Source organism: Lepidochelys kempii, chromosome 26 (assembly GCF_965140285.1).
Source record: "Lepidochelys kempii isolate rLepKem1 chromosome 26, rLepKem1.hap1, whole genome shotgun sequence".
In the NCBI taxonomy this organism is placed as follows: Eukaryota; Metazoa; Chordata; order Testudines; family Cheloniidae; genus Lepidochelys; species Lepidochelys kempii.
Window position 1 is genome coordinate 11214346 of NC_136405.1, and position 27693 is coordinate 11242038.

Genomic DNA, 27693 nt, shown 5'->3' on the forward strand with positions numbered 1-27693 from the left:
AAAACAAGTGCAGTAGCCAATCCCAGACTCAAAAGATAAATAGGTTTCTTACACATCTGAAAGATCTGTCCCCACCCAGCAATGAGTTCATGCTACACTGGTCAAGTTATTTATTCTATTACCTTCCATTATTAGCAAAGGCTTAGTTCGAATCAGTACTTGGGCTTAAATAACCTCTTTCAAAGATATCCAAGCTCATTACTAATATTAATTATGCCTCAACACCCATATGGGCAGGCAAGCATCGTTAGACCTCACCGATCCATCTGCGAAATGAGGCCGAATGGTTAGCCAACTACCCCAAAGCATTGCAGTGAATCAGCAGCTGGGAAGAGAACTTGAATTTCTGATTTGCAGTCTGCCTGCTAAATCATGTGTATCCCTTCCAGTTGGCAATTCCATTCAAGAGCTGGAAAGGGGCTTGTCAGAGGGAGGTTCTACTTTCAGGTTACGTTAAGCGAAGAAAAACTGTGCCATGCTCGAAGACCATGCAGGACCTTATCTAAAGCCAATGGGAGTCTTCCCATTGACTTCAGTGGGCTCTGGGGTCAGGCCTCCCACTCTGTACAGTTGAGCCAGAGTTAAAGGGGACCGGAAAAACCACACTTAACATAGACCCAGTTTCCAGCCCCGATGCTACTATAGTGCACCTGAGCAGTCTGGAACCCCTCATTAGCCGGAGATGAATACAGTGGCATGTCTGGAATGTGGCAGCCCTGCATACATGCTAAGCCAGATTCCAAATCCAGCCAGCCTTCATGGTAAGACTGCCCCCACCCACTTCGGTTTTGTTTGAAGGATATTAACGTTATGAGGGCAGTCTGTCCTACTCAGGTTAAAAGGGCAACTTAGGACAGTCACAGCTCAGCAATGGGACACGCAGTCTTGTTTGTAGGTTGCCATGTCCAACCCAGCCCAGCTCCACTGGATCCTAAAGCAGTTCTGTTGGCTGGTCTATGGCATGTGGAGTTTCTGGTCTTCAGTCCCGTCCAGGTGTCTGCACCAGAGTCCTCTCTCATCCCAGGGAGGGGAATATCTCGCATCCTCGTAAATGGTGGAGGCCAAGAACTGAATGGGCTGGGATGCTGTGCCACCTTGCCCACAGAAGGTGTCTTCCCCAACGAGGAAGGGGTACACTGTTGTGGCTGGGGTGGGGAGGCTTGCCTTGCCACTACTTGCTCTAATTACCTATTGAATAGGCCCAGTGCATTTACTATGTTTAAAAAAAAAAGTGAACAGTACAGAGTTTAAGCGTAGAAGTCTCTGGTTATCAGGGAATAACTTACAGGATTATCCAGGGGTGCAAAGTTTGGTTTAAGATCAGATGGTGTAAGGAGTACATAATCTGCAATATCCCCGATTGGTGGTAAAAATTTAACAGGTCAAAATACAGACATTGAGATAGGAGGGTATGTTGTTCATATAATGGCTCTGTTCAGGTGTGGAGTATGATGAGTGGCTACGATGAGGAGGATGGATTGACCAACCCTCATTTGGTGAGATTTAACATTCAGTGAGTATATTACCTAACACCCAATAGCCCCAACTACAACCTGGATTCTACTTTGTTAGGTACTATATAAACACCATGGGGCAGGGGAGAGAGCATTTCAGTCTCCAGGGCTGTCAAGCACCTTTCCACGAGCACTGTGCACAGAAAAAAAAAAGCTTGTTTAGAACATCTTCTGCACTTCAGTCCATTAGCATCTTCCCTAACACCCTGATTATATCTAGGGACTGCGAGTATGCACCAGTGGCCACAGCAAGTTGTGCTAAAAGCAAAGAAACACTTAGGCGCTTGTGAAATTCATCCAACAAGCCACTTGAGATTCCCCAGGCTCCTGGAGTTACATAGGCTCAGCATGAAGGAACTATCTCGTTAAGAACGTGCTGTGTGTCACAAGCTTCTCGCTCAGGATATCAAAGTTCAAAAGGCTGCTGGCTAGAACGTGGACCAGCCAGTGCCCCATCCACACTGCTCCTATACAAAGACAGGCATGTTCCCCATTTCAAGTAGATAAAGGGATTAGTGTGCAACCCAAAAACATCCATGTTCAGCTTGTTCTGAACACCAGACGTTTGGTACAAAGCAACCCATAGAGGCCAACAAATAGTCTCAACCAGAAATAGTTGGGCTTTACTTTGATTCCTGCTCAAGTCTTCAAAAACTTCATCCAAGCTGGGTTGGCTGAACTGCGTAAGTGGGATCTATGCTACTAGCACAATGGTACCTGAGAAGTTACAAAGCTCATCACCTTTAAAATCTCTATAGAGAAGAGCAACAAAATAGCCTTTTGCAGGGTTGGTTTTGCTAAGATCTAGCAAAATACAAAGCCCGCACTCCATTGTTGCAACAGCACATTTCCATACGTATTATATTCCATATTGCTGAATGTTAGGATCTACACCTTGGTGAGGAAAATCTTTCTAGTTAATATCATACACGCTCACCAGAAGTGGCTGCAAAATTTGAGTGAAGAGCCCAAAAAACTGTTAAGCCAACTCCTCCGAGTTACACGTTTCTACAAAAATCAGCATCAGAAAGCTAAATAAATGAACACGTAGAAGTTTTTAAAAAGCAGATGTACATAGAACGGGAAGAAATGTTGCCTCTGACTACAAGCAGCCAAAGACAAGTGGGACGTTAGCTATGACGACATGAGCCTACCAATATGCACACACGTCTTTGGCCAAATTCAGCCCTCCGTTACACCCATGTAGTTTCTGGGGTTACACGGCGGTAACAGCACAGAACACGGCCCTTGGTAACTTAAGCCATTAGATACAAGCAGGACACTCATGCACTCTAAGGCACAAGACGCACCGACATATGAACTCCTTTGCAAGTCTCCGTTACTCCCTTTAAACTAGGTTTCTACCATCCCAACCCTCTCCCATCACAGCCACATCCCCATCCCCATTGCTTCTAGCTCCAGTCTTCTCAGAAGCAGAGATGAAGAACTGCACTCAATTCTACTGTCCTTTTTTTGGAAACAGGATACTCATGGGACTCATTAGCCGTCATTTGTGATACATCCAGGGAGAAATTCTGGCTTCAGGAACATCAGTAGCAAAACTCTCATTGCCTTTAGGAGAGACATTCTGACCCCCTTGATTTTAAAGCAGGCCTTGAAGGGTTCCAAAAAAAAAAACAAAAAAAAAAACAAAAAAAAAAACAAACAAAAAAAAAACAACCCACCAAAAAAAACCACAGCATTAGCTTTCTGGAGTACCTAACTCTCTGTAAACTTTGGTGGAGAAAGTCTCTTCAAAAACTGGGCCCAACCCCACAATTGGATTAAAGAAAGATGGCTGTTCATAGAGGGAGGGTTGCCAACCCTCCAGGATTGCTCTGGAGTCCCCAGGAATTAAAGATTAATCTTAATTAAGGTTAGGTCATGTGAAGAAGCCTCCAGAAATACGTCCAACCAAAATTGGTAAACCTATTCATAGAGTGACTGAACAAGTCAGCCTTTAAATTCACTTTAACCACAGAATAGAGAGGTATCTGTATTAGTACTCTACCATCATCCTCCAAGTTCCTCACCCCATCTACCTTATTCCCAAATTTCTAAGAAAAATCAGACTTTTTGTTGCAGGAAAACAAGAGTCCAAACATAATTTGTATCTGGAAAGGAACACACATTTTTATGGATGTTCGGGGAGGGAGGGGAGAAATCCACCTTAGGGCAAGGGGGAGAAATAGTGTTTGGAAATATCTGCCATTGGGTGCATTCCAAAGTACTGGCTCTTCCTGGGTTCCTTTATGAGCCAGGGATAAGTCATACTCAGCAGAGTTTGTTCAGCAGGATCCAGAGGGGGCAACTAAAAGTCCCACTAGGCGGAGGGAAGGCTCCTGCCACTTGAATTCCAACAGTGCTGGTTAAACTAGTTCCTCGAGTTTGCAAGGCACGTATATATACACACATGCTCTCTTCATTATTTCAGACTACAGTTCTTCAGTCACTTTTGCAAAAATTCCATCTTTCTTCTGACTTTCTATGCCTTGTGCCACCCCACCAACTTGGCATCCTTAGTTAAGCAATGGGTAGGGAAGGCTGTATTTTTACCCAGCCAACATCTTAGTTCACCTCCACCTAATGGGTTTCTTCCTCTAGCAGAGGAGGATGAGGCTTCTGGGCTCAGCCTTTCAAAATTGCCAAGCAAGCACACACACCCAGAATCATATGGGTGCAAGCAAGGTTTTCCATCCGAGATGGATCCAGATTGCACCAGCTCAAGGCCCGGGTTGCCAGGCTGCTCTCCAGATCCCTATCGCTGCCAATGCAACTCGCTTCCTTAACACCCCTGATTGAGCATTGCAGTGGCACATTGAATGCAATGCCAGCCGGCAGGCAAAATGTGAAGCTGCAGTATGTTTGATCTACACTGCCTCCCATGTGACCCAGATTTCCTCTGCTTATGGAGGGTGATCTCCTCTATTCCCCCATTGCAGCATGATCTCACGGGCCTTCGCTAAGCCACTAGCCCCATTAAGTGGGCTGGTGAACAACACGGCCTTTAAGACAAGCACCAAGTAGGAGATGCTCTCAGCATCCTTAGGGATTTTTGATCAGTTGTAGCAATCGGCCCGTTTGAGGGAAGGGACCCAGGCACCAGCATCCAAGAGAAGAACTGACTTAACTCCTCTCACATCCCGGTAGCTTTGCTCCAAGGCATGCATCCTACCGATTTTGCAGGCTTAGCTGTGCCCTGTTTACTTGGGCAAGCAAGTCGATGGCAGACTCGGGACCAGGAGTCAAACACTGGGTCCCAGTCCCCTCCCTAACCACTAAGCCATGTTTAGAACCCAGGAGTCCTTAAATCCAGGCCTTGCTCTCAGCACAGACACTCACAAAGGAGCTCCAGGGCTATCAGGATAGGATTTCCCCCTTGCCATGCTTTCTCCCTCCATCCCAGCCCTCTTAACTGTGGGCTACAGCACAGATTAACTGAAATGCATATAATACGACTTATGAGGGCTGATCACGAGAGGTCCCAGAATCATGGAAGCTTTCTTTGGGCTGCTATCAGTATCCCGGGTAGGACTTGCCAGCAGCGATTATTCATCAGTAAAGAAGTCTATTTCTTCCCTGTGTTACAGGGATGAGGCCAGAGAGCAAGTTTTAGGCAGTGTGTGTAATGACAGCAGGATCAGGTGGTAATTAGCCCAGTACCCGGGCTCCCACTGCAAACAGGGCCTTAAAGAAATAGGCCAATATACAGTCCGTATATTTAAAGTCAGTGCCTCACCAAGCAAGAGCAAAAATCACCATTGCCACCAGTTTGTGGGCTGTTCTGGATACATTTTGGCCTCCTCCCTATCTCAGGGTCAATGGCGTGCCCGCACCACAATCAGCCTTTCAGTCACCCTCAGGTAGGAAGCTACAGATCAACCAGGACTTGAAAAGGTCATTAGAAAGATTTCCAAGACACCACAGTGAAGAAAAGGAGGGAAGGGGGAGTGGGAAGACAGGACCTAGGGAAATACGCTGTCCCTTCCAGCTGGCATAGCCCTCCCCCCTCCCAGTTCTTAGACACCAGCTTCCTTCTCCCTATTAAGCTTGTTTAACTCAATGCCTTTGCAGAACCCCATACAATTAACAAAAAACACTGCTCTGATTGAAAATTCAGAGGCTTTTGTGCCAAGAATGGCCTATGAGTAGGTCTAGTGGAAGACAGCATTATTCTGAAGGTCGAGGGTAAGGTTATTAGTGAGAAACATTCAGAAGGTTCTGTTAGTGCCTTAGCATATGACACGCAACATTCTAGTTACGCCAGCAGAGCTCCAGATCAAATAATAGTGATAATTTACACACACACACACCCCCCACCAGCTTTCTACATTGCAAGCACTTTACATCCAGTTTAGAGACACCTTTAGGATTCCAAACCCTTCCTGTTAGGTTTTTCCCCCCCCTTTTAAAAAACACTTTACAACCCAAACATGTAATCTGGATTCCAGTGTTCTTTGCAGTAGCCCCACATCCGTAGACAATCCCATACCCCAACCAGCGGTTTGCCCTACTTGGTCTGTAAAATAGACACTACAAACAGAAAGAGAATTTCCTACAAAGGTAGGAAAGGAGGAATCTGACTGAAGGAAGTTAGAGGAAAGACCATTGCTTTCATTGTTTATTGGTGGAGAGCTCCTCCACTATAATGTGCCATGATTTTTGTTTTTAAAGCATTCCAAGTTGAAAGCTGGGAAAAACCCAATCCCTGCTGTTTTTATGGTCTCCTTTTGGATTTCTAAAAGGAATCTGTATTACCCCCAATTGATTTACATATCTGAAAAACTGAAAAGCTGTCTGCTGTAGATGCCATCAAATCACAAACCCCTCCGGGGGATGAAATCTTGGGGGGGGGGGGTGGGATGGGTGATTAAAGAAAGGCCAGAGCCTCTCTGTTCGTAGTAAATGGAACAGCTTTCTAAAAGGAAAAATAAAGACAGTGCAATCCTACCTTCAGCCAGCACTTCATCCACCGTCACCTGGTATCTCCCAATATGGAACACCCTGCCGATGTACCCACTCCCTGCCACCGTGTTACTGCTGCTTCCTCCACTGGTACCAGAGCCAGGGCCAGAACCGCCCTGCTCTCGACGAGAGTCAAAAAACTTCTTCATCTCTCCGGAGATATAATTCTATTACGATTAAAGGTGATGTTATTTTTCAAGGTCCAATTTCCCCCCACCTTCTTGATTCCAGCCAATAAAAATAATCCACTCCTAGTGGTGATTTGTTTGAAGTAGGGCAGATGCCTTTTTCCCCCCCCCCGCTCCTGGCAGGCAGAGCTGGTCAGATTTAGACCTGTAAAGGAGCACAGAAAAACAAAGAGGGACAAACGATTACAAACACTTTGCAAATAATCAGGGAAAAAAAATAAACAAAACATACCCCTTGTCAGATCTTCCCCCCCCCCATTCCCCTCAATATAAACTCACAAAATCTTGCCCTTCATCCCCCAGCCCCCAAAAGCATTGCAAGCAGTTGATTACAGAAGGAGGATGTACCTCTTCCTGGGCAGCTAATGATTCCATGTAAACCCCCCCCTCACACACACACCTAGGAGCCAAAGGGGCGGCTGTCGCTAGCAGCTAAGCCCCAGCGTTACCACGGCTGCAGCCTCTCTGCCGGCCCTGGGTGGAACATGGTTATAAGGTAACATTGCCACTTAAAGGAGGCGAACAGCAGCTGATAACCAGAGACCATTACAGGGCTGATCTGACTCCAATCACCCCCCCCCCCACCCCCGCCTCCTCCCGCTCCATCCAACCAGGAAATGAACTGTCACAGGAAGTCCCTGCTTCAATAAAGGTGGGTGGAGTGGGGAGATGGTGCATGGGTGATTTCCCATCCTTCTCCCCAAAGCTGTTCTTTTTAACCCCTTCAGGCCCAGCCTTATTCCCTCCCGCCTCCACAGTAGATTTCAGCTGGGCAAAAGGCTGGTTGGGAGGAAAGGGGGCTGGGGGTGGTGCCGAGCCCAAATTAAAGCAGCAGCCAAGTAAGCTGGACATCAAAGAGTGGTTGTTGTTTTTTTTGTTTTTAAACTGCAACAGACCGTCTCTGTCGCATGGCGTTCTGGGAGTGGTAGTTCTCCCAGGGGGCTGCCCTGGCCAGCTGGGCAAGGAGAGGGACTACAATTCCCAGAATGCACCAGGAGAGGAGCTGAGGTGGCGGGGGGGGGTGGAGTAAAGCGTGATGGGGCGTTTAGTTGTCAACCTTATTCGGTGCCCCCTTGGCTGGGTGGCTGAGGTGATGGCGCCTGGGCTGCAGGCTGATGGGTTTGATTAATAAATTAGTATAAAGAAATCACCCCCCCTCCCTGGCTTGCAGCGAGGGCGCCTGGGAGTTGTAGTTTCTCTGTACTCTATGGAAGCCGCAAGAGGGGCATCATTGTGGCCAGAAGAGCAGAGCACCCAAAAATGTTTTCCAATGGAGCTGATTTCCCCCCCCCGCCCCCCTTCACCCCTGCTTGGCAGGAGTTTGTATACTCAGCCTCCTTCAACAGGCAGCCAGCCGCCTCACTCGAGCAAAACAAACAGGCTGTGCTGGGAAAAGCAGGGCTGGGCCGTAGCCCTGTTCGTTGTTTGCATTAGCCGTGCTTTTTTAAAACAAATGTCACTGGAACGATAATAAATATTCAGTGGTGGGGGACTCCCGCGATTGTCTCGTGCGTCTCTGCGTGTTCTGGGGGGTTCGTAAAACCCCCACTCTGGGAGCGTGTGATGAGGAGAGAATCTCACTCTGTTTTTGTTTTTAACGAAAGCTAAGTTGCTCGCTTCCCGACGGCAGAGAAAAGCGTGAAGACAGGCCCTGATTGTGCCCCCAAAAGCTCAGAAGCCAGGAGGCAAATAAAAAGAATCCCATGTGTATTGTTTTTAATCTTGTGATTTTTTTTATGCCAGACTCATGATTTTGTGGAAACGTGATTTATGAATGTTTGGGGTTGGCAAAACTGATTATTTATGATTCTGTTATTTCTTTTTCACAGAATCACAGAGTTGAAGGCCAGAAGGGACCACCAGATCACCTTGTCTCGCCTGTATATCAGAGGCCACTTTCTCCTCTACCCCATTCCCCAAGCAAGGCATGGTGCTTGGGGAACATCGCAATGGGCCCAGTCTTGCAAAGTGCTGATCGCTGGGTGCTCAGCTCTGTTCAGGGTTGGGCCTGCAGTCCTGGCACAGCTCAAATCCTCATTGATTACACTGGATTGATTAGTGCATAAAGGCTTTAGGATTGGAGCCCTCAGACTTGCTTTCCATGCTGTACCCCTTTGTTGGTCTTGTATATTTAGACTGCAACCCTGCAATGAGCTCCACACAGGCAGCAGAATTGCCCGTCCAAAGCATTCAGAACTCATGAATCGTGTTTCAAAAAATCATGATACTGACTTAGGAATTATGAGATTTTTCTAATCCTTGAGCCTTTAGATCTCACGACTTCACAACTGTTCTCTGCAACCATGAGGGCTAAAAACTTACTAAGAAAGAAAGAAAGAAAGGTGAAATTCTCATGTAATCACATGACTCCCAGAGCTGAGGCTTTAAGAAAAATGAGATTGTCGTGAGAGTTGACAGCACTGAGGCACTAGTGCATGGTTTGGGATGTAGAGTCTGAGCCGAAGTCAGTGGAAAGATTCCCATTGATTTCAATGGGCTTTGGATCAGGCCCTTTAAGGCAGTGGTTCTCAGACTTTTGCACTGGTGATCCCTTTCACACAGCAAGTGCGACCCCCTGCTTATAAATTGAATGCGACCCGCCCTCATACATTAAAAACACATTTTTTATATTTAACATTCTTATAAATGCTGGAGGCAAAGTGGGGCTTGGGGTGGAGGCTGACAGTCACGACCCCCCAAGTAATAACCTTGTGACCCTCTAAGGGGTCACGACTCCCAGTTTGAGAACCCCCTGCTTTAAGGTATGTCTACATTGCAGCTGGGAGGTGTGACTCCCAGCACAGGTATACAGACTCGTGCTAGCACACTAAAAATAGCTGTGTGGACTCTGTGGCTCGGACTAGCTGCCCAAGCTTGGACCCGGGAATCAGACAGGCTTGGATTTAGGGGGCTACCCCAAGCCGCCACCCATGCTGCTATTTTTAGCATGTTAGCTCGAGCAAAGCTAGCGCATGTCTGTCTACTCAGGCAGGGAATCACACCTCCCACCTTTAGTGCAGACGTACCCTTTGATTGTAAGCTATTTGGGACAGGAGCTTAGCACAATGGAGCCACCATTGAATAGACACCATCAGAATATAAACAAACAGAAGAACGGAACTGAGTTTACAAACCTGTGCTTTGCTCCTGCAAACAGGTTCCTTCTAAACCCCCGGCCTTACTCATCTAGGGCTCCATGATGCCTCGCATGGTGGAGGTAGGATGGTTCGGCGCCAGGCTTTCTGGGAGCTCCTGGCACATAGGGGGAGCTGCCTGTGGATTAACATTTATTGGGGCCCTCCCTGGACAAAAAGAACATTTGGGCTCCCCACACCCTGGAGGTCTAGGGATGTTGGGAGCCAGGGGGGCCATGGCCCACCCACTTTTTAACATGGGCGTAGTAGCCTCGGGAAGGCAGGGGCTGTGCTTCGCGGCGGAGGAGGTGATCAGCTCCCCTGCTGCGAAGCACAGCCCCTGCTAGCAGCGCCAGCCTCTTCCCGCTGGGGGGCTGAGGGCCCCACCCCCTGCTCCTCCTCTTCCTCCTGAGGCCCTGCCCCCTGGCCAGGCCGGAAACCGGAGCTGGGTCATGGCAAGAGCCTCCCAGGGAGCCTGGACCACGGTGGAGAGCCCTGGACTCTCCACCTGCCCTGGGTGGGACACGCTAGGGAGTGGGGACACAGGCCGGGGGCTGCTCTTGGGCACCCTGGCGCCCAGGGCAGGTGGAGGCGGGGCCGGATTTAGGGGCAGGTGACCCAGGGGACCTCTTGGAGTGCAGACTCAGGGGGCTGTTTTTGTGGTTAGTGACGGAAGGGAAAGTAGAACGTTTGAGGTCACATGTTTCAGCTATTCCGTGCGCGGACTCGTTTTTCACTAACCGCCGAGAATGTTCTGGGCCTTTGTAGAATCTCCGGGAACCTTCCAGATCTACTGAGAACGACGTTTTCCATTTTGACGCTCAGGCTCCTGAAAACGTATCTTTGCGTGACGATGGCCGACGAGAGACTGACATCACTGCCTGTTTTATCGCTTGAAAATGCCATTGGCCAGGCTGTGGATCTCTCCGACCCTGTGCTTCAGTTCACGAGGGCGAAGGTGAGAAAAGCGACCTTTTGAAATAAAGGACTAGGGTTCGTAGTCTAAGCCTGTCACCTACTGTAACGCTACTTAATACTGGTCCACCCATGGGTGGCGCGTGAGCCCCCTGTTCAAGGAGCCTAGCCCCTTGCCCCGCCCCTTCTGCCTGAGGTCCCGCCCCTTCTGTCTGAGGCCCTGCCCCATTCCGCCCCCCCCGCCCGAGCCCCTCCCCGTGGCTGGAGGAGCCTCAGTCCAGCCCACCCAAGCCGCCCCCGGCCCGCCAGCCCGCCCACCTGAGCCACCCCTGGCCCACCTGCCCCAACCCCCGGATGCCTGGAGGAGCCCTGAGCCTCACCGTGGCCATGGTGGAGAGCATTCGTGGAAGTTTGGGGAGGTTTAGCCTCCCTTAGCCCCCATTATGTGCCACCAATGGGTCCACCCAGTGTTGGTGTACAGTTCAATTTCCTGATGTTAGTACATTTCAGTTATTCTTAACATTAAAAAGTTTCTATAAGCTTAGAGGAAACGAACTTTTTTATTTGTTTATATATGGCACCAATAAATACGGATTTACAATTCCTAGCGTGCAAATTGATCGGCTTATATGACAGGGATAAATGACGCATGCAAATCATACATCCAAGTTGCGAAATGGGCTACAAATGCAATAAAAAAATAAGCTATTCAAAAGTTGAACAAATGCCGGGAGGGAGGGGGATGCCATTTGGTCTAGGGCCGGCCCTGGGTGGAGGGTCCGCTGCTCTCCACAGCGCCCCCAAAATCCACCACTGCTTCCTGCTACTCTGTAGCTTTATAGAGTTTTGAACAGTGGAGTGGGCGCTGGACCTTAATTCTTTTCCCACTTTTTATTGGTAACTTGCCGTGTAATCCTGAGCAAACCATCTCCCCTCACAGTGTCTGTGTTTCCTGTCTCCCGCCCTTTGTTTGCCTTGTCTATTTACACTGAAAGCTCCTTGAGGGCAGAGGGTGTCTCTCGCTATGTTACCGCACCTACTACAATGGGCCGCTATCTTGGCTGGAGGCTTTCGGTGCAATTGTGACGTAAATAACAACAATACATTAATAACCTATTCCTCTCTGTGCGCAAGTCTCGTTCTGCAGGCTGGGATGGGGCAGAGTTTTTTGGTTTTGTTGTTTTAATGGATTTTCTGCTTAATGTAACTATTTCTTAATACTCCCATCGCCCAGATTTCATTGTCCTTGAGGTGTTTGCAATCTGCAGCTTTGTTAATAATCTTTTTGTTTTGACTTTTATATTATATTCAAATATTTAATATAACACATACAAATATCTAATACACAACGAATATTTGAATATAATATAAAAGTTGAATTAAAACAACAATATAGAAATGAAATATTTCAACAGTATCAAAGCAATATTTTTCAGAATTTTTATTCCGCAGGAAGTTTCAAAATTTTGCCTTTTCATTCTGAGTCAAAACAGTTTTCTTCCCCAAAATGTTGGACTTTCCCACAAAACAGAAATTCTGTTTCCTGACCAGTTAAACCAAAACTGGAGAGAGGCTTCCATTGACTTTCATGGGCATTGGATCAGGCCCTAAAACTTGCAAAGACAAAAAAGCATAGAAATGTAGAGCTGGAACTGACTTTGAGAGGTCATCAAATCCAGCCACCTGGGCTGAGGCAGGAGCAAGTAAACCTAGACCATCCTTGATGGGTCTTTGTCCAACCTGTTCTTCAAAACTTCCAGTGACAGGGATTCCACAACCTCCTTTGGAAACCTATTCCAGAGCTTAACTATGCCTAGAGTTATAAAGTTTTTCCTAATATCTAACTGAAATCTCCTTTGCTGCAGATTACGCTCATTCCTTCTTGTCCTACCTTCATGAGTTTAATTTTTCACACTAGGCCTAATCGAGCTCCACCGAGATCAGTGACAGTCTCTCGTTTGACTTTTCTGGAAAGTGGGTTGGATGCACCCTGAGTTGTCCCATTAGCTCATATGGGACCACTCACAGTGTGTAAAGTTAAGCACAAAGCGAAGCACTTTGCAGGATCGGGGCCTTCGCTGGTAACTGTAGCCGACTCACATCCCCTGTGGATGAGCTACTAGAGGCAGACGTACAGCGCACGCTGAACAGTGGGCCACATATGTACAGCACCAAGCACAATGCCCCTATCCACAAAAAGGTGCTTAGGTGCCTGACCCCCCCAGATTTAGGTGCCTAAGTCCCATTTTTAGGTGCCTTCGCCCTCCATAGAACTCCCACTCGGCTGCTGCTCAGCAGAAGCACCCTTGGTTCCTATATTTCTGCCTCTGAGTGCACCGCTGCCTCCTTCTAGGCACCCAGGAGCCTTTCTCCCACCTCAGCCCCATAGCAAGCCAGGACCTGGGGGAAGGTCGGCGCTCAGTCACCCGTAGGGCCCGAGCTGGTAGGCGTGTGCAGAGGCCACTTAGATCTATGCAAGTCAGGGGAACCTTTAGCCTACTGGTTGGAGACCACCAGTTCACGTCCCCCCTCTGTCTGAACAGGAGAAGGGATTTGAACAGGTATCTCCAACCTCTCTGCTAGTGCTCCAATTCCCGGGCTATGGGATATTCTGAGTGGGGTTCCCTCCATCTCTCCTGCTGGAGTTGTTCAACTTGAACTAAATCATTGAATAGCTAAATACTCACTGGGACAGAAAATGAGTTAGAATGACTCTAACCTGGGTAGTGGGAGATCCCTGTTTAAGACCACCTCCCCCCCCAGCCCCATCTGCCTGACGAGAAGAAGGGATTTAAACCCCTCTTCGGCTGCTGGGGCCTTGACCTTGATTGGAGCCTTTGGGAGTTGCTGTAATGCAGATAATCTGTGACAATAATCCAGAATGCAGGTGACTGTCTCTACCACACTCTTATTTGGCTGATTTGATGGAAAATTCTGCGTGTAACTGGGAGCATTTCCAGCAGATATATATGTGTGCCTCCAGGTTTTGTTTTAAAGGAGAGATGTTTACTGGAAATACAGGTGTGTAAACAAAATGTTAAATCAGATATGTTTGCAAGCAACATGCAGGCAAGAGTGATTAAGCCCCTACGGTCTTTGGCACCGTCTTTTCCTTTCTTTTACCTCGTTTGAACAGGGCTTTTCGACCTGGGCTTCAAGTACTGCCTACGAAAAGTTTTGTGGCATTTTGTGAGGGTGCCTCACTGTTTTTCTCAACCTTGGACGCATTTTTTGAAAGTTATGATTGTTAAATTGGATCTACAGGATAACCAAATAAAATATTCATAATTGTACTTAGCACGTCTCATCCGTAGACCTCAACGTATTTCACAAAGGTCTTTATCCCCATTGTACAGGTGGGGAAACTGAGGCATGGGGAGGGGAAGTGATTTGCCCACGATCACACAGTGAGTTAGTGATCGAGCCAGCACTAGAAGTCAAGTCTCCAGACCCAACTCTGGTGTGCTGGGTTAGCTATTGGGCTACTCTGCCTCTCCAAAATATTTAAGTATACATTGACAGAGTGCCAGATTTGGCCATCCTTACACTGAATAGTCTCATATGTCACAAGTCGTGCCACCAAAGCCAATGAAAATATGGTACCACATGAGATGGGTAAGGATATCACACAAACTGGACCTACAGATGCCAAGGGCCTGCTTCTCTTCTCACATATATTTTATGCTGGCTTAATGACTTCTGTGGAGTTACTCCTCCTTTACCCAGTGTGAGCAACATGAAACTCAGATCCTGTAGGATCCCAACACCGGTAAGCTAAGCATTTCAGTTAATAGGCGCATAAATGGAGCTCTTGGTCAGTCTGAACCATGTAAATGCATGATCGATCACCACTGGTGAATATGAAAGGTTCATCTGCAATAGACATCAGAGTGCTCATGGGGATTCTGGAGTTGCCCTAGTGTAAATGAGACTAGAATTTGTCCCACTGTACAAGGTTACTCAGCATTACTGAATCCACTAGTGCCAACGCCCAGTGTCAACATTTGAGTCAGGCACAAAACGCCACGAGATTGGCTTAAAAACTGTGAGAATTTACACATAATAGAAACTCTTTTTCTTCACCTCTTTGGTGTCAGAGGGGTCATGTTTTCAAGCTAAATTCTTTAGACCACAATTGGGGGTGGGTGGGTTTCTGTGTTTGTACTGCACCGAGCACAATTGGGTCCCATTCCATGACTGGGGCTCCTAGGTGCTACCACAATATAAATAATAACAAAATTTTCTTCACTATAATGAGGGCTAGAAATATATTTTTTTTTAAATGTAAGCTGCAATTCTTAGTTTTCACATGATTCCAGGAGCTGGGGCTTTGAGAAAATATTGCAAGACCTGTGATAAATTCCTGAGAGTTGCCAACACTGTATATCACAGGAACACAAAACATACGAACTTAAGAACAGCCATACTGGGTCAGACCAAAGGTCTATCTAGCCCAGTATCCTGTCTTCCGACAGTGGCCAACGCCAGGTGCCCCAGAGGGAATTAACGAAACAGGTAATCATCAAGTGATCCATCCCCTGTCGTCCACTCCCAGCTTCTGGCAGTCAGAGACTAGGGACACCCAGAGCATAGGGTTGCATCCCTGCCCATCCAGGCTAATAGCCATTGATGGACCTATCCTCCATAATTTATCTATGTTCTCTTCTGAACCCTAGTATAGTTTAGGCTTTCACAACATCCCCTGGCAATAATGGCTTTGAGTAGGCCCACAAGAGCGACTGTGTCCAGGCGGACCAAGGTGGCCACAGGAAGAACCTAACCGCAGCTTCCCTGACCAGTTTGGGGTGGAGCAACCCAACCTGGAGCCCATGCCCGAGGTGTGGGGCCTGATCGCCTGGTTGCACGACACTAGATTTTCATTATGGGTATATAAGGACATAGCTCTAAGCTGGATCAGTGCTGTTGTCGCTCTGCTGGTGTCAGGATCTGCGGGGTGTGTTTTGCACACACGGTGTAACTCCACCCCACGATGGTGGCATTTTAAAGGGCATCTGCCTCCTCTGTGTGGTGATATTATGCTGCACTGAATCAGGAGCCAGCACGTTGAGGTAGGTGGCCCATTAGTGATGCTATGTATCCTTTTCAAATGTTCCTTTGCTGGAAAGGAAGAGGAGGGTCTGAGGAGTCTCCGGGGGAGTTTATTGACTTGCCCGCCCGGCTTCCCCATCTGAATACCTACCCCACATGCATATCTACCTCAGTTGAGGCAGATCTTGCAACTCTTGCTCATATAAAGTGCCTGATTAGCGATCCTTCATTAACACTTGTAAAGCACTTTGAGGTCCTCAGATGAAAAGCGCTAGAGACGTGAGAAGCGTTATTGCTGCGTTGTTGATGATCAAACTTTCCAGCCAGCTCAGCATTCTGTAAATGAAACCACATGGTTGGAGTCATGGCATGTGGAGAACCTAAAAGTGGGAGAACACAGACCTCTTCTGGACATTTCTACACATTACAAGTGACAAGGAGAGGCAGAAAACAGCTTTTGTAGTCAAGCTAGTTGAAATTTTGTTGATTAAACGTTTTTCCACTGGAAAATGCAGTTTCAATGAAACCTCTTATTTATTTTTTGTTAAATCGCATTGATTTTGGTGAAATTTCACATAGACCAAAATTGGAAAGAAGTTTCAAAAACGGTGAAATGCCTCGTTTTGACATTTTTGAAGTGAAAAGTTTTGATTTTTCATCTCAGAAGACTTGTTCTTTCAAAGTTTACTTCGTTTTATACAGAAAATTGAAAATAAAATAAAAAGGGTCAAAATCAAAATGAAACATTTCGGCTGACCTCAAATGAATTTTGAGGGAGTATTTCATTGAGTGGGAAATTTCAATCCTTTTGCTTTTTGTCCCAATTCAGGATGATTTTTTTTTTTTGACACCTCAAAATTTTTTGCCAGATCGAAAATCCATTTTCCAACCATCTTTACTTATGGGCATTTTCACACACATTTATCACTTAGATGCATATAGATCTTCTGGATCAAAGGGTTTGTCTGGGTTTTGTGTGTGTGTGTGTGTGTGTTTTAAATGCAGTTTTAGTGCTCACATAAAATGTCAGGACAAGAAGTAGCACAATCAGCATGAACTGGCACCTTTATTAGCAGTCTTCACAGAGAAGACATTAATATATTCCTAATTCACCCCTCCAAGCCAGGGTTAAGATACAGTGGCAATGCAATGCTCAGGGAAGCTTACAATGCTGCTGTATATATTACACCTGTTCTACAGAAGAAGAACATGTGTCAGTTTCCAGGGGTCTGGTAGTCCCCACTGCAGAAGCTGATGTCATGTCCACTGTCTTCAATGACAGTTACTCATCTCCTACAAACAGGATTGTGAATCTAGCATCTTTCACCAGCGCTAAGAGCTGGTTTATAACAGACTCGCACTGAAACAACTAAATCAGTTTGAATTCACTCCTCTTGTTATTTCGGAGCAGATCGGTGTGTGGATACATATTTTGGGATCAAAGGGTCTCATTTCAATTTTGCTTAAGTCAGTAAAATAGGACACAAAATCTAAACAAGGCACTTTTATACAGAATAAGTGTCCACGCATAGACTTGTGCTGAAATAATAAGAGATCTGAATTCAAACAGATGTAATTATTTCAGTGCAAGTTTGTGTGTAGACCTAATCTTAGTAAGGATTTAAAACACACACACACACCGCTGCAAGTATCTAAACTGAAAACCTGGCTAAAAAGATACTCGAGCCACACGAAAGCTTATGCTCAAATAAATTTGTTAGTCTCTAAGGTGCCACAAGTACTCCTGCTTTTAAAAAATTTCCCTGCATGATCAACGCCTAACTGTTCTCATGACCCCACCAATGCAATTGTTTCTGTTTACTCTCTGCTCGTCGCTAGGTGGCACTAGATATCACTAAAAATTAATGAAGCATAGCAATCAAATTGGCAACCAAAAGCTTAGTTCTTCCTGTTGTCTGGTCTCTGCTTTGTTTAGACTAACAAAACCAGAACTGGATTGTGGCCAATGCAGTTTTATGCTATTACATCTGAGAATTAAAGGATGTTTTGTTAGTACAATCGGTATCACTAATTATATAGATAGAATCATAGAAGATCAGGGTTGGAAGGGACCTCAGGAGGTCATCTAGTCCAACCCCCTGCTCAAAGATAGGTACGTTATGCAGGGTCAGAGAGTGAAAAACTAATTTTAGGAAATTCCTCAAACTAAAAACTTCGTTAAAATGGAATCAGTAACTTAAGAAAAAGTAAGAAATTGGAAGGATATTTATGGTAGGTTTGTGGGAGGGTTTCTCTCAGAAATAATGAACAAAAGGAAACCAAGGAATTCTAAGCAAAGATAAAACATTACCATCATTAATAATAATAGGGTTGTAAAATATGGAAATGCTGAGTTGTTAACCCAAAAACCTAACCAACTAGAATGTATGCACCACTTTGCAAGTGTCAGCTAATTACCCAGTTGACTGAATTTCAAAAATGTGTGGAGTCAACGCAACTGAAATCAATGACACTGTTGCTTAGTCTTCTAAGGGAGACAGTGGAAACTCCGGAGTTAAAATGAGCCTGGAAAAGGGCATTAGACCCCACGCAGTCTATTAGGGGCCTGGTTCTGCAGATCTACTTTACCTGGGAAGCACATAAGTATTACAGTGATGAGCACTGTCAAAAACTCTTAGGTAATAAATGCTCTGGAAAATATATCACAGGGAGCAATCCTGCACTGACAGGGGCATGAACTAGATGGGAGTTACGAGGTCTTTGCCAGTTTTGAATGCTGAGACTGGAAGCTCTTTGGGGCAGGGACCATCTCTTGGTTCTGTGTTTGAACAGCGCCTAGCGCACTGGGGTCCTGGTCCGTGACTGGGGCTCCGAGGCGCTATGGCACTGCACACGGTACCAATGTGGCTGACCCGGAGAGCCTAGATGAATGCTCTGGGAGGACTCCTGTTTCACAGTTACGGATGCATTTGAAGATCCCACACTCTTTATGAAGCAGTATGGAAGCCTGCAGAGGGTTAGGGATCCAGATGTGCCTCGGGTGGAATTATTCCATAGCAAGCACCCCCACACCCTCTTCACACCACTGATGCTGCAAAAGCAGCAGCTCTAATGGTTAGAGGAGGGGACTAGTTAGAGGACCTGGGCTCTGTTCCTAAGTCTGCCATTGACCTCCTTGTGTGAGTTGGGGAAGTCACTTCACTTCTCTGAGTTTCCCCATTTGTAAAATAAGCTGCCACCCTGTTCTTTTTGTACATGCACACACTGCATACAATCCAAACATGCCCCCTTCCTAAGGGTTGGCTTTACTGCTAACTCAGATAACAGAGTTCTCCCCAAGCTTGGCCATTCTTAGGCCTTTCCTGCAAACCCTCACTAGGGTCCTCCCCTAGTTACCTCTTCCTTAGAGAAATAGGAACTTCACCCTCCTTTATACCCCCATATTGGAACTAATTGCAAACTTCTGGACTAACCTCAGGATAATTCAGCACAAATACCTCTGCGTCTCAGTGCAGGGTTCCAGCACATGAATTTATGACAGCTCAGTAGAAGGAGCCCTGTATTCCTTCCTGTGCTGGGCTCTAGAAATCATCCCCCAGTTACAAGCACATCAGGACGTCAGATGGTAGGTGCAAAGCGCTGCTATTATATTGTTATTGAATGACGCCATCCCGGCCCCAGATACCTGCCACTATGGAGACCTCCGTAACTGGAAATGAAGGACTGCAACATAACTCTGACAACTGCATCACAATGGTGGTGTCAAATATCCCCATTCTGAGAGCCTGCCTGTCACACACTACTCACCAGCAGCCATGCATTAAAGATGAAGCGGCACCCTCACTGTGCATGAAATTAATCGGAGACACATATATCAAGCTGGGTTCTCTTCTCACCGCCCTTTCGTATCATAAGAAAGATTCTGCAGCTGGAATTTAGCAAACAATGCAGGAGGCAGAACTGAACCCAACTCATTTTTCCCATAGCCGTAGCTGCATTGTCTCTGCAGGTTTAGAAGAAGTACAAAACTGTGTTGGTGAGTAAAGCCAGTAGATATGGCTCTGCAAACTAGCATAAGGCATTTAGATACCAAGGTGACAGTACATGATAAAAGCTATAAAGTAGATGAGACAGACAGATTGTAGACAGGGAATCCTTGTAAAGTCTGTATTTTGATGGAGAAGTTCTTTTATGAGGCTGTCTCTTGTTACTTTATAACCTTTGATAATTTAACAGAAACTACTGAATACTGCTCCGATTTTCTTTTCGTTATGTAAACAGATTCTTAACAGGAGTTCTCCTGGGCTGGAGTCTCAGATTGTAGCCTGGATATCTAGCTGCATGATAAAAATCTGTATCAGTCTAGTGTGATTTTCTGCATTACCCACCAATAGAAATCAGAAAAGGCCTCATTAGCACAATGCGTGGATCTCAATACTTTCCCAGTGGACCACCAATGAAAACAGCGAACCTTGATTCCGATCTCACTTTCTCTGGTGTAACTCCATTGACGTCAAAGGAACCACTCTGATTTACACTGGGGTAAGGGAGAGGTAAATCAGGACTGTTGTCTATAGACTGAGAATCTATCACAAGGCTGTTATACAATGGTGTTTGGTTAGATGCAATAGTATAAAATAGACTGTTCCTTTGAGTGCATGTGTAAAATCACAATCCTTCTTCAAGCGGGAGGAATCTGTGATCAGGCTTGTACGCTCATTTCATTTATTAATTAATATGTAGAATGATGATGAGGCCAAAGGAGAGGAGGAGACTATTGCATTCACATAAAACCAGATTCTGATGCCCTTACTCAGGTTGAGTAATACCTTACTCCACAAATAATCCCATTGGAATTAATAGGACTCTTTATAGAGTAAAGGGCAACTCAGAAAGAGGAAGAATATGAGTGTCTTCTGCAAAGAGTACACAGTTTTGCAAACGAGGCATGCATGGCCTTCTGCACTCTGCTCTCTTGTGGTGAGTGAAGCAGGTGTTTGCTTTAGAATAAAACTCAGACATGGAAATTTTCCTCAGGCATTCCACTGGACATGTATTTGCTAAGGTACCCAGAGAGCTCGGGACATGAGCTTCTGTAAATTAAGACCCAACATTTCAAAAGCAGCCAGTGTCCTTGGGTGACTTGATATTTGGAACCCAACATGAGACACCGGCGGTCTGATTATCAGAGGAGCTCAGGGCCCGCAACTGCAGCTGAAGTTAATGGGAGCTGCACGTACTCAGGGCTTCTGAAAATGAGGTGTTGGGTGTTTCAGGTTGGAGTCACCCAAAATCCCTGGCCGCTTATGGGGCCCAATTCTTCAACAATTAAAAGAACAGAAGTGTAGGTTAGTGACTGGAGCACGGGGTGGGTAGTCGGGACTCCTGGGGTTCCGTTCTTGGCTCCGCCACTGACTTGCACCCTCCTTTCTTCTGATGTCTCAATCTGGGACGGAACTGGTGTGGGGAAGGTTCCTCACTGGCAGCCAGGGAGGAAGTGCAGAATTCCGCTGGGCAGCACTTCTGTTTCAGAACTCAAAGGAAAATAGGTGCAAGATAGACAAGTCTGACCACACCTGCTTCTTCATAGTAACCATGGTGAGGGGACACTGCATATCACTGATCAGAGTGCAGGGGAACCCCCAGCCAGAAGGCTACTACTTTGGGGGGGAGCAAACGCCACAGATCCATAGAGGGGAATTATTCTCAGAGCTAGCGGACCTCCTGCAGGCTGCCTGCCCTAGGTGGGGAAATGGAGCAGCTCATGTGAGCAAGGAGCTGCAAAGGTGCCCGGATGCAGATAACTATAGCCAGACCCACAAAGTACTTAGGCTCCTAACTGATTTCAGTGGAAGTTAGGAGCCTAAATAACACTGTGGATCTGGATCTACTTGCCTAAGGTCTTCCTCCTTCCCTCCCCCCACCCTGCAGAACAGCTTTGCAACATCTCAGTGGAGAGCCAGAGTTTTGTACAGTTTGTGTATTTTTCCTCTAGGGCTCATCCCCTTTGTGATGGAGCAGCCCCGCCTCTGAATAAGTCAGAAGGCTACAGAGCCAGCATGTGCAGCAGCTTCCCAGGGATTGAAGGGCCGACTCTGGGGAACCAGAATAAATATCATTGCAAATGACTAGATTTGGGGCACCCTTGCACATTCTAAAAACACTTTCCATCTTCAAAGTGCTTCCCAAATGTTAACCAATCAACCTCCCAAGCTGGAATCTGTCCCTGGCAGGGGGGCCAAGTTCCATTAGACAGAGTATGGATGGCAGGAACTACACAGCATTTTCAGAAGCTGAATAACATGAAAAGATGAATAACATATGTCAACATGAAATAATTATTGCTTCTAACCCTGTTGGTTTAAAGGGCCGAGCCATCCAATGCTGCAAAATACATGGGCTGGAAAGCAAACAGCAGATGCAGCTTTCCAAAGGGCATGTGCTAAAAAAATAATAAGCAGCAGCAGCAACATAAGGAGGAAAGAATTGGCAGCACCCCTGCGAGTAGTCCAAAGGGGCTTTGGAAGAAGAAAAGTGTTTGTGAGCAGAGAATACGATAAAGCCGATCAGAATGAGAAATGAAAACAGCAGGAGTGAAATGCTGCAGTGCGGAAGGGAATGGTTGCTCTTGGAATATATTGTCAGTGTATTCCCGGGTGTGTGCCCAGGAGTCAGGGGGTCAGATCCTCAACTGGTATAAATACTCAAAGAAGATGGGTATTCTGCCTGGCTTGGGGGTGGGGAGGAGCACTGGGCTCAGTTCTGGAATTACTCTAGATTTACATCCAGGGACTTGAAAGTCAAATACAGCCCATTGGATTATTTGTTGTTGTTGTTTTTCACCCCCTGGGATCTTTGGGCCCAATTCTGCAAAGAGGCTAGTGTTCTCACTATCCATTGTACATCCAAAGCTTTGTCTTAGCTACATGACATGATGGGTGAACACTTTGGTCCTGTTGAAGTCAGTGCCATTTGAAATCAGTAGGGCCAGGATGTCAGCTAATGACAACACATGTTGGTCCCATTCACACGACAAGTTGTAACCCTATTGTAAGCCGGGCATGGTCTCAGATACTGCAGAGTTGGGGTCCATATAAATTGAAAGATAGATTAGATTAGATACGAAGGATATCAGTGTCGTAAGTGGGATCCTTGCCTCTGTGTTTCTATGGAGTATTTGTGCCCTGTGTATCATTTTCCCTCTACAACCTCTTCACTCCAATGAAATAGTACGCAACTTTATTTTTTTAAACTTCAGGAATAGCACAAGAGCTCAGTCTCTGCTGGAAAAGAAACTGCTGGAGCCCAGGTTGCAATGGAAACAATAATAAACTAACTGTACAGACATGCTCTTTGAAACACAGCTTGCCTTAGTTCAGGCTGCCAATTTGAAGTCATGGTAACGTCCTGCAAGAGGGCGGATTGCACAGGAGAGAGATGAACAAGGTGTGGCCGCGCACTGCACATGCTGGAAAGGAGAACCTGAGGATTTCCTGGTGAGCTTCCTCACACGGCACACAGGGCCTGAAAGTGAGGACTGTGAGCAAAGGGAATGACCCAACACTGTTAAGTAGAGGGGAAAATACTAATAAACAACATGGGGATGAACTTTTTGTTCTGGGCATTTGTGCTCTTTAATTCTGTACCCCTTAGATACAAAGGGGAGATGCCCTACACACAAATGATAGCTAGCTAGATTATTTAATTATTATTTGCACAGTGATAACACCCTAGGAGCCCAATTTGTGGACCAGGAGCCCACTGGGCTAAGCGCTGTACAAACACTGAACGAAAAGATGGTCTCTGGCCCCAAAGAGTTTACAATCAGTGCAAAGGAATGCACACTGGAAAAAATAATCCCGACTAAAGATATATAATAATGGGTTCTAACGTAGCTGTTTAGAAAGGTATCTTGGAGTCATTGTGGATAGTTCTCTGAAAACTTCCGCTCAGTGAGCAGCAATGGTCAAAAAGACTACCAGAATGTTAGGAACTACAAGGAAAGGGATAGAAAATCAGACAGATAATATCATAATGCTACTATATAAATCCATGGTGTGCCTGCCTCTTGAATAATGTGTCCAGTTCAGGTCACCTCATCTCAAAATGAATAGAGTGGAACTGAAAAGGTTCAGAGAAGGACAACAAATATGATCACAGATCTGGAATGGCTTCCAGAGAAGGTGAGAGTAAAAAGATTAGGGCTGTTCACCTTAGAAAAGACAAAATTACAGGGGGATTTGGTAGAGGTCTATAAAATCATGAATGGTGTGGGAAAAGTGAATAGGGAAGTGCTATTTACCCTTTGCTACAATCATAGAATCATAGAAGATTAGGGCTGGAAGAGACCTAAGGAGGTGATCTAGTCCAATCCCCAGTTCAAAGCAGGACCAACACCATCTAAATCATCCCAGCCAGGGCTTCATCAAGCCAGGCCTTAAAAACCTTTAAGGATGGAGATTCTACCACCTCCCTAGGCAACCCATTCCAGTGCTTCACCCCCCTCCTAGTGAAACAGTGTTTCCTAATATCCAACCTAGACCTCCCCCACTGCAACTTGAGACCATTGCACCTTGTTCTGTCATCTGCCACCACTGAGACTAGGCAAGCTCCATCCTTTTTGGAAACCCCCTTCAGGTAGTTGAAGGCTGCTATCAAATCCCCCCTCGCTTTTCTCTTCTGCAGACTAAACAAGCCCAGTACCCTCAGCCTCTCCTTGTAATGTGCCCCTGCCCCCTGATCATTTTCATTGCCCTCCGCTGGACTCTCTCCAATTTGTCCACATCCCTTCTGTAGTGGGGGGCCCAAAACTGGACGCAATACTCCAGGTGTGGCCTCACCAGTGCTGAATAGAGGGGAATAATCACTTCCCTTGATCTGCTGGCAATGCTCCTACTAATATGCCGTTAGCCTTCTTGGCAACAAGGGCACACTGCTGACTCATATCCAGCTTCTCATCCACTGTAATCCCCAGGTCCTTTACTGCAGAATTGCTGCTTAGCCAGTCAATTTCAACCATTTGAAAACATTTTTTAATCTTTATAAAATAAAATTAAAGTTGAGAAACAAAGTAGTTTCAAATCAAAAAGATTGAAGTTCATTTCAAAAGTGACAAAACAAACTGTTTGATTGATTTTGGTGTCAGCGAAGCTGAAATTTTTCGCCCAAAAGAGTTTCAGCTGAAAAGTTTTGCTCAGTTTTAACTAAATTACCCAGAGACCTGGGAAAGAAATTCTAATTTAGGATTCAGATAGTTAGGTATAAGATTTACTCTTCTGGTTTTAATTAGCATCTCCTTTAAAAGGCTCAGTGTTCTGCACACTTTGTCTGAGTAGTTGCAGTTAGAATATATAATTCCATGAAAACCCACAGCTGGAACTTGTCTTAAAGCTCTGAAGATTCCATAGACCGTTTATTAGCCATTTCGCAGAGCCCAGTTTTTATGCACATAGTTATTTCTGTTTTAATTAAGGAAGCCTAAAAACCATAAATGAACATAATCAAAAGCTAGAAAGAGCCTTTCCAAGCTCACTTATTCCAGCTAAGGGGAGGGGAAAAGGCAAAGAGTCAGAATTTGGCCCACACATCTGAAACAAGAACTCACATCTTGTCAATGTCAAGAGCTACTACTCTGACGGGGAATAGCCCTTGGAGTTCAATGGAGCTACTGCAGAGGTAGCAGAATTATCCCCCGGAGCCATTTCAAGCGACTGTTACAAACCCAGCAGTGCTGTGGGATTATGCTGTTTCAGCAATGTTGATTCAGCTGCGACTTTTGTTGGTGTTTGTGAGGAGTAAGGAGGCCCCATGTGCCGGATTATTAAGAAACACACATTTACAAGGAGGAATGACGAGGAGTTGAGACACAAGAACCCAGAACCTCAGCTGGTGGCAGCTCCGTTAAAGTCAATGCAGCCAGGCTGATTTACCCCAGTGGAGGATCTGGCCCCTATAACGCTAGCTGAATGTTCTCTTTCATCTTAGGTTCCATAGTTATTGCAGACATATACAATATTGACTACGACAGCTTGAAAGGAAAAGTTAACCGTGATGATAAGGCCTTAACTGGAGTACTGCGTCCAGTTCTGGGCTCCACATTTCGAGAAAGATGTGGACAAACTGGAGAAAGTCCAAGGACGGCAACAGAATTGATTACAGGTCAGGAAAACATGACCGATGAGGAAAGATTGACAAAACTGGGTTTGTTCAGTCTGCAGAAGAGAAGACTTGGTGGACTTACGATAACAGTTTTCAGGTCCTGTGACAGGGTCGGGCTAGATGGCTATAGGAGAGTAATAGCCCCAGATATATTAGCCCCAGGCTAACTAGGTCCCTTTTCCCGAGGCAAGGTAACAGGTAAGTTCCAGAACAATCAGGAACCTTCTGGAGACAATCTAGAGGCTGATTAGAACACCTGCAACCAATCAAGAAGCTGCTAGAATCAATTAAGGCAGGCTAATCAGGCACCTGGGTTTTAAAAAGGAGCTCACTTCAGTTTGTGGTGTGCGTGTGAGGAGCTGGAGGAGCTGAAAGTGAGAACGCGGACTGCTGGAGGACTGAGGTGTACAAGCATTATCAGACGCCAGGAGGAAGGTCCTATGGTGAGGATAAAGAAGGTGTTGGGAGGAGGCCATGGGGAAGTAGCCCAGGGAGTTGTAGTCCAGGAGGCACTCTAGACAGCTGCATTCCACAGGGCCCTGGGCTGGAACCTGGAGTAGAGGGCGGGCCCGGGTTCCCCACAAATCCTCCCAACTCCTGGTCAGACACAGGAGGAGTCGACCTGGACTGTGAATTCAGAAAAATGGCCAAGCTGAGGGCTGCTGTGAAGCTCCAAGGCGAGCAAATCCGCCAATAAGCGCAAGACCCATCAAGGTAGAGCAGGACCTTTGTCACAGTACGTAAAAGATTGCTACAAGGAGGAGGGTGAAAAATTGTTCTCCTGCACCTCTGAGGATAGAGTAAGAAGCAATGGGCTTAAATTGCAGAGAGGGAGATTTTGGTTAGGAAGTTTTTTCTAATGCCTAACTGTCTGGGTGGCATTGGAAGTGAAGCATTGCAACGAATTGCCTAGGGAGGTTGTGAAATCTCCATTATTAGAGGTTTTAAAGAACAGGTTAGACAAACACTTGTCCAGAATAGTCTAGTTATTATGTAGTCCTGCCTTGAGTGCAGGGGATCGGACTAGGTGACCTATTGAGGTCCCTTCCAGTCCTACGCTTCTAGGATTCTATGTTGTGACGTTCTCCATTTCCCTCATTCTAGACCTTACTTCCGTTCCAGACAATCTTGACATGCCCATATTTATTAGTGTAAGCTATCTATTCTTGCACCCATGTATGATCATGACACTCAGTTTATCAAAAGCTGGGGAAGTTAAAAAATTAATTCCACATCATTTAAAAAATTCTCCCCTTTTGGCTTTTTCTAGATGGACCAGAGACCCAGAAAGGTGTCCCTGGACAATGACAAGTTGAGAGATCAATATTTTTGGCCTCAGTTTTCCCAGAGTGTCCACTTACTTTGGGGGTCTCAGCTTCTGGGTACTCCAATTGAGACAACTTCTCTCAAGGCCTGATTTGAAAGGTGCTGAACACCCATATCTCCAGTTAATTTCAATGAGAGGCAAGGGTGCTCAGCAGCTCTGAAAATTAGGCACCAAATAGAGCCTCAATTTGGACACTCAGAAACCCCCTCCCACCTCCCCCAAAAGAGCAGACACTTGAAAATGCAGGCCAGCCATAGCATACTACCTGTTGCAAAACCCTTGTTCCAGCTGGAGACTCAGTCTGCGATAGTTAGCTGAGCAAAGCTGGGCAGACAACATCTCACTTCGGTGGGGGCAGAGTTGCCGACGGCATCTTTGTAACGGGTTTTCTGGCACAATTCGAACTACACGTGAAGTTACCGTGGAAGAGAGAAAGGTGGGTGTGGTGATACCTTTTATTGGACCCACTTCTGTGGAGAGAT

The 27693-nt window shown here is 46.1% G+C and overlaps 1 protein-coding gene across 12 annotated transcripts in view; it reads right to left on the minus strand.

The window, feature by feature from the left end:
* Positions 1-7250, minus strand: part of AAK1 (AP2 associated kinase 1) — a 125862-nt gene extending 118612 nt beyond the window's left edge. For 10 of the 12 annotated variants that reach the window (XM_073325207.2, XM_073325204.2, XM_073325205.2 and 7 more), the window contains exons 1-2: positions 7068-7250; positions 6466-6812 (exon numbers count right to left, since the gene is read on the minus strand). In XM_073325207.2, the coding sequence (XP_073181308.1) occupies positions 6466-6628 (163 nt within the window). In that variant the 5' untranslated portion in view covers positions 6629-6812; positions 7068-7250. Of the gene's footprint in view, positions 1-6465; positions 6813-7015 lie in introns of those variants that run through there. The other 2 variants (XM_073325203.2, XM_073325208.2) reach the window with 2 other exon arrangements.
* Positions 7251-27693: the final 20443 nt, after the last annotated feature.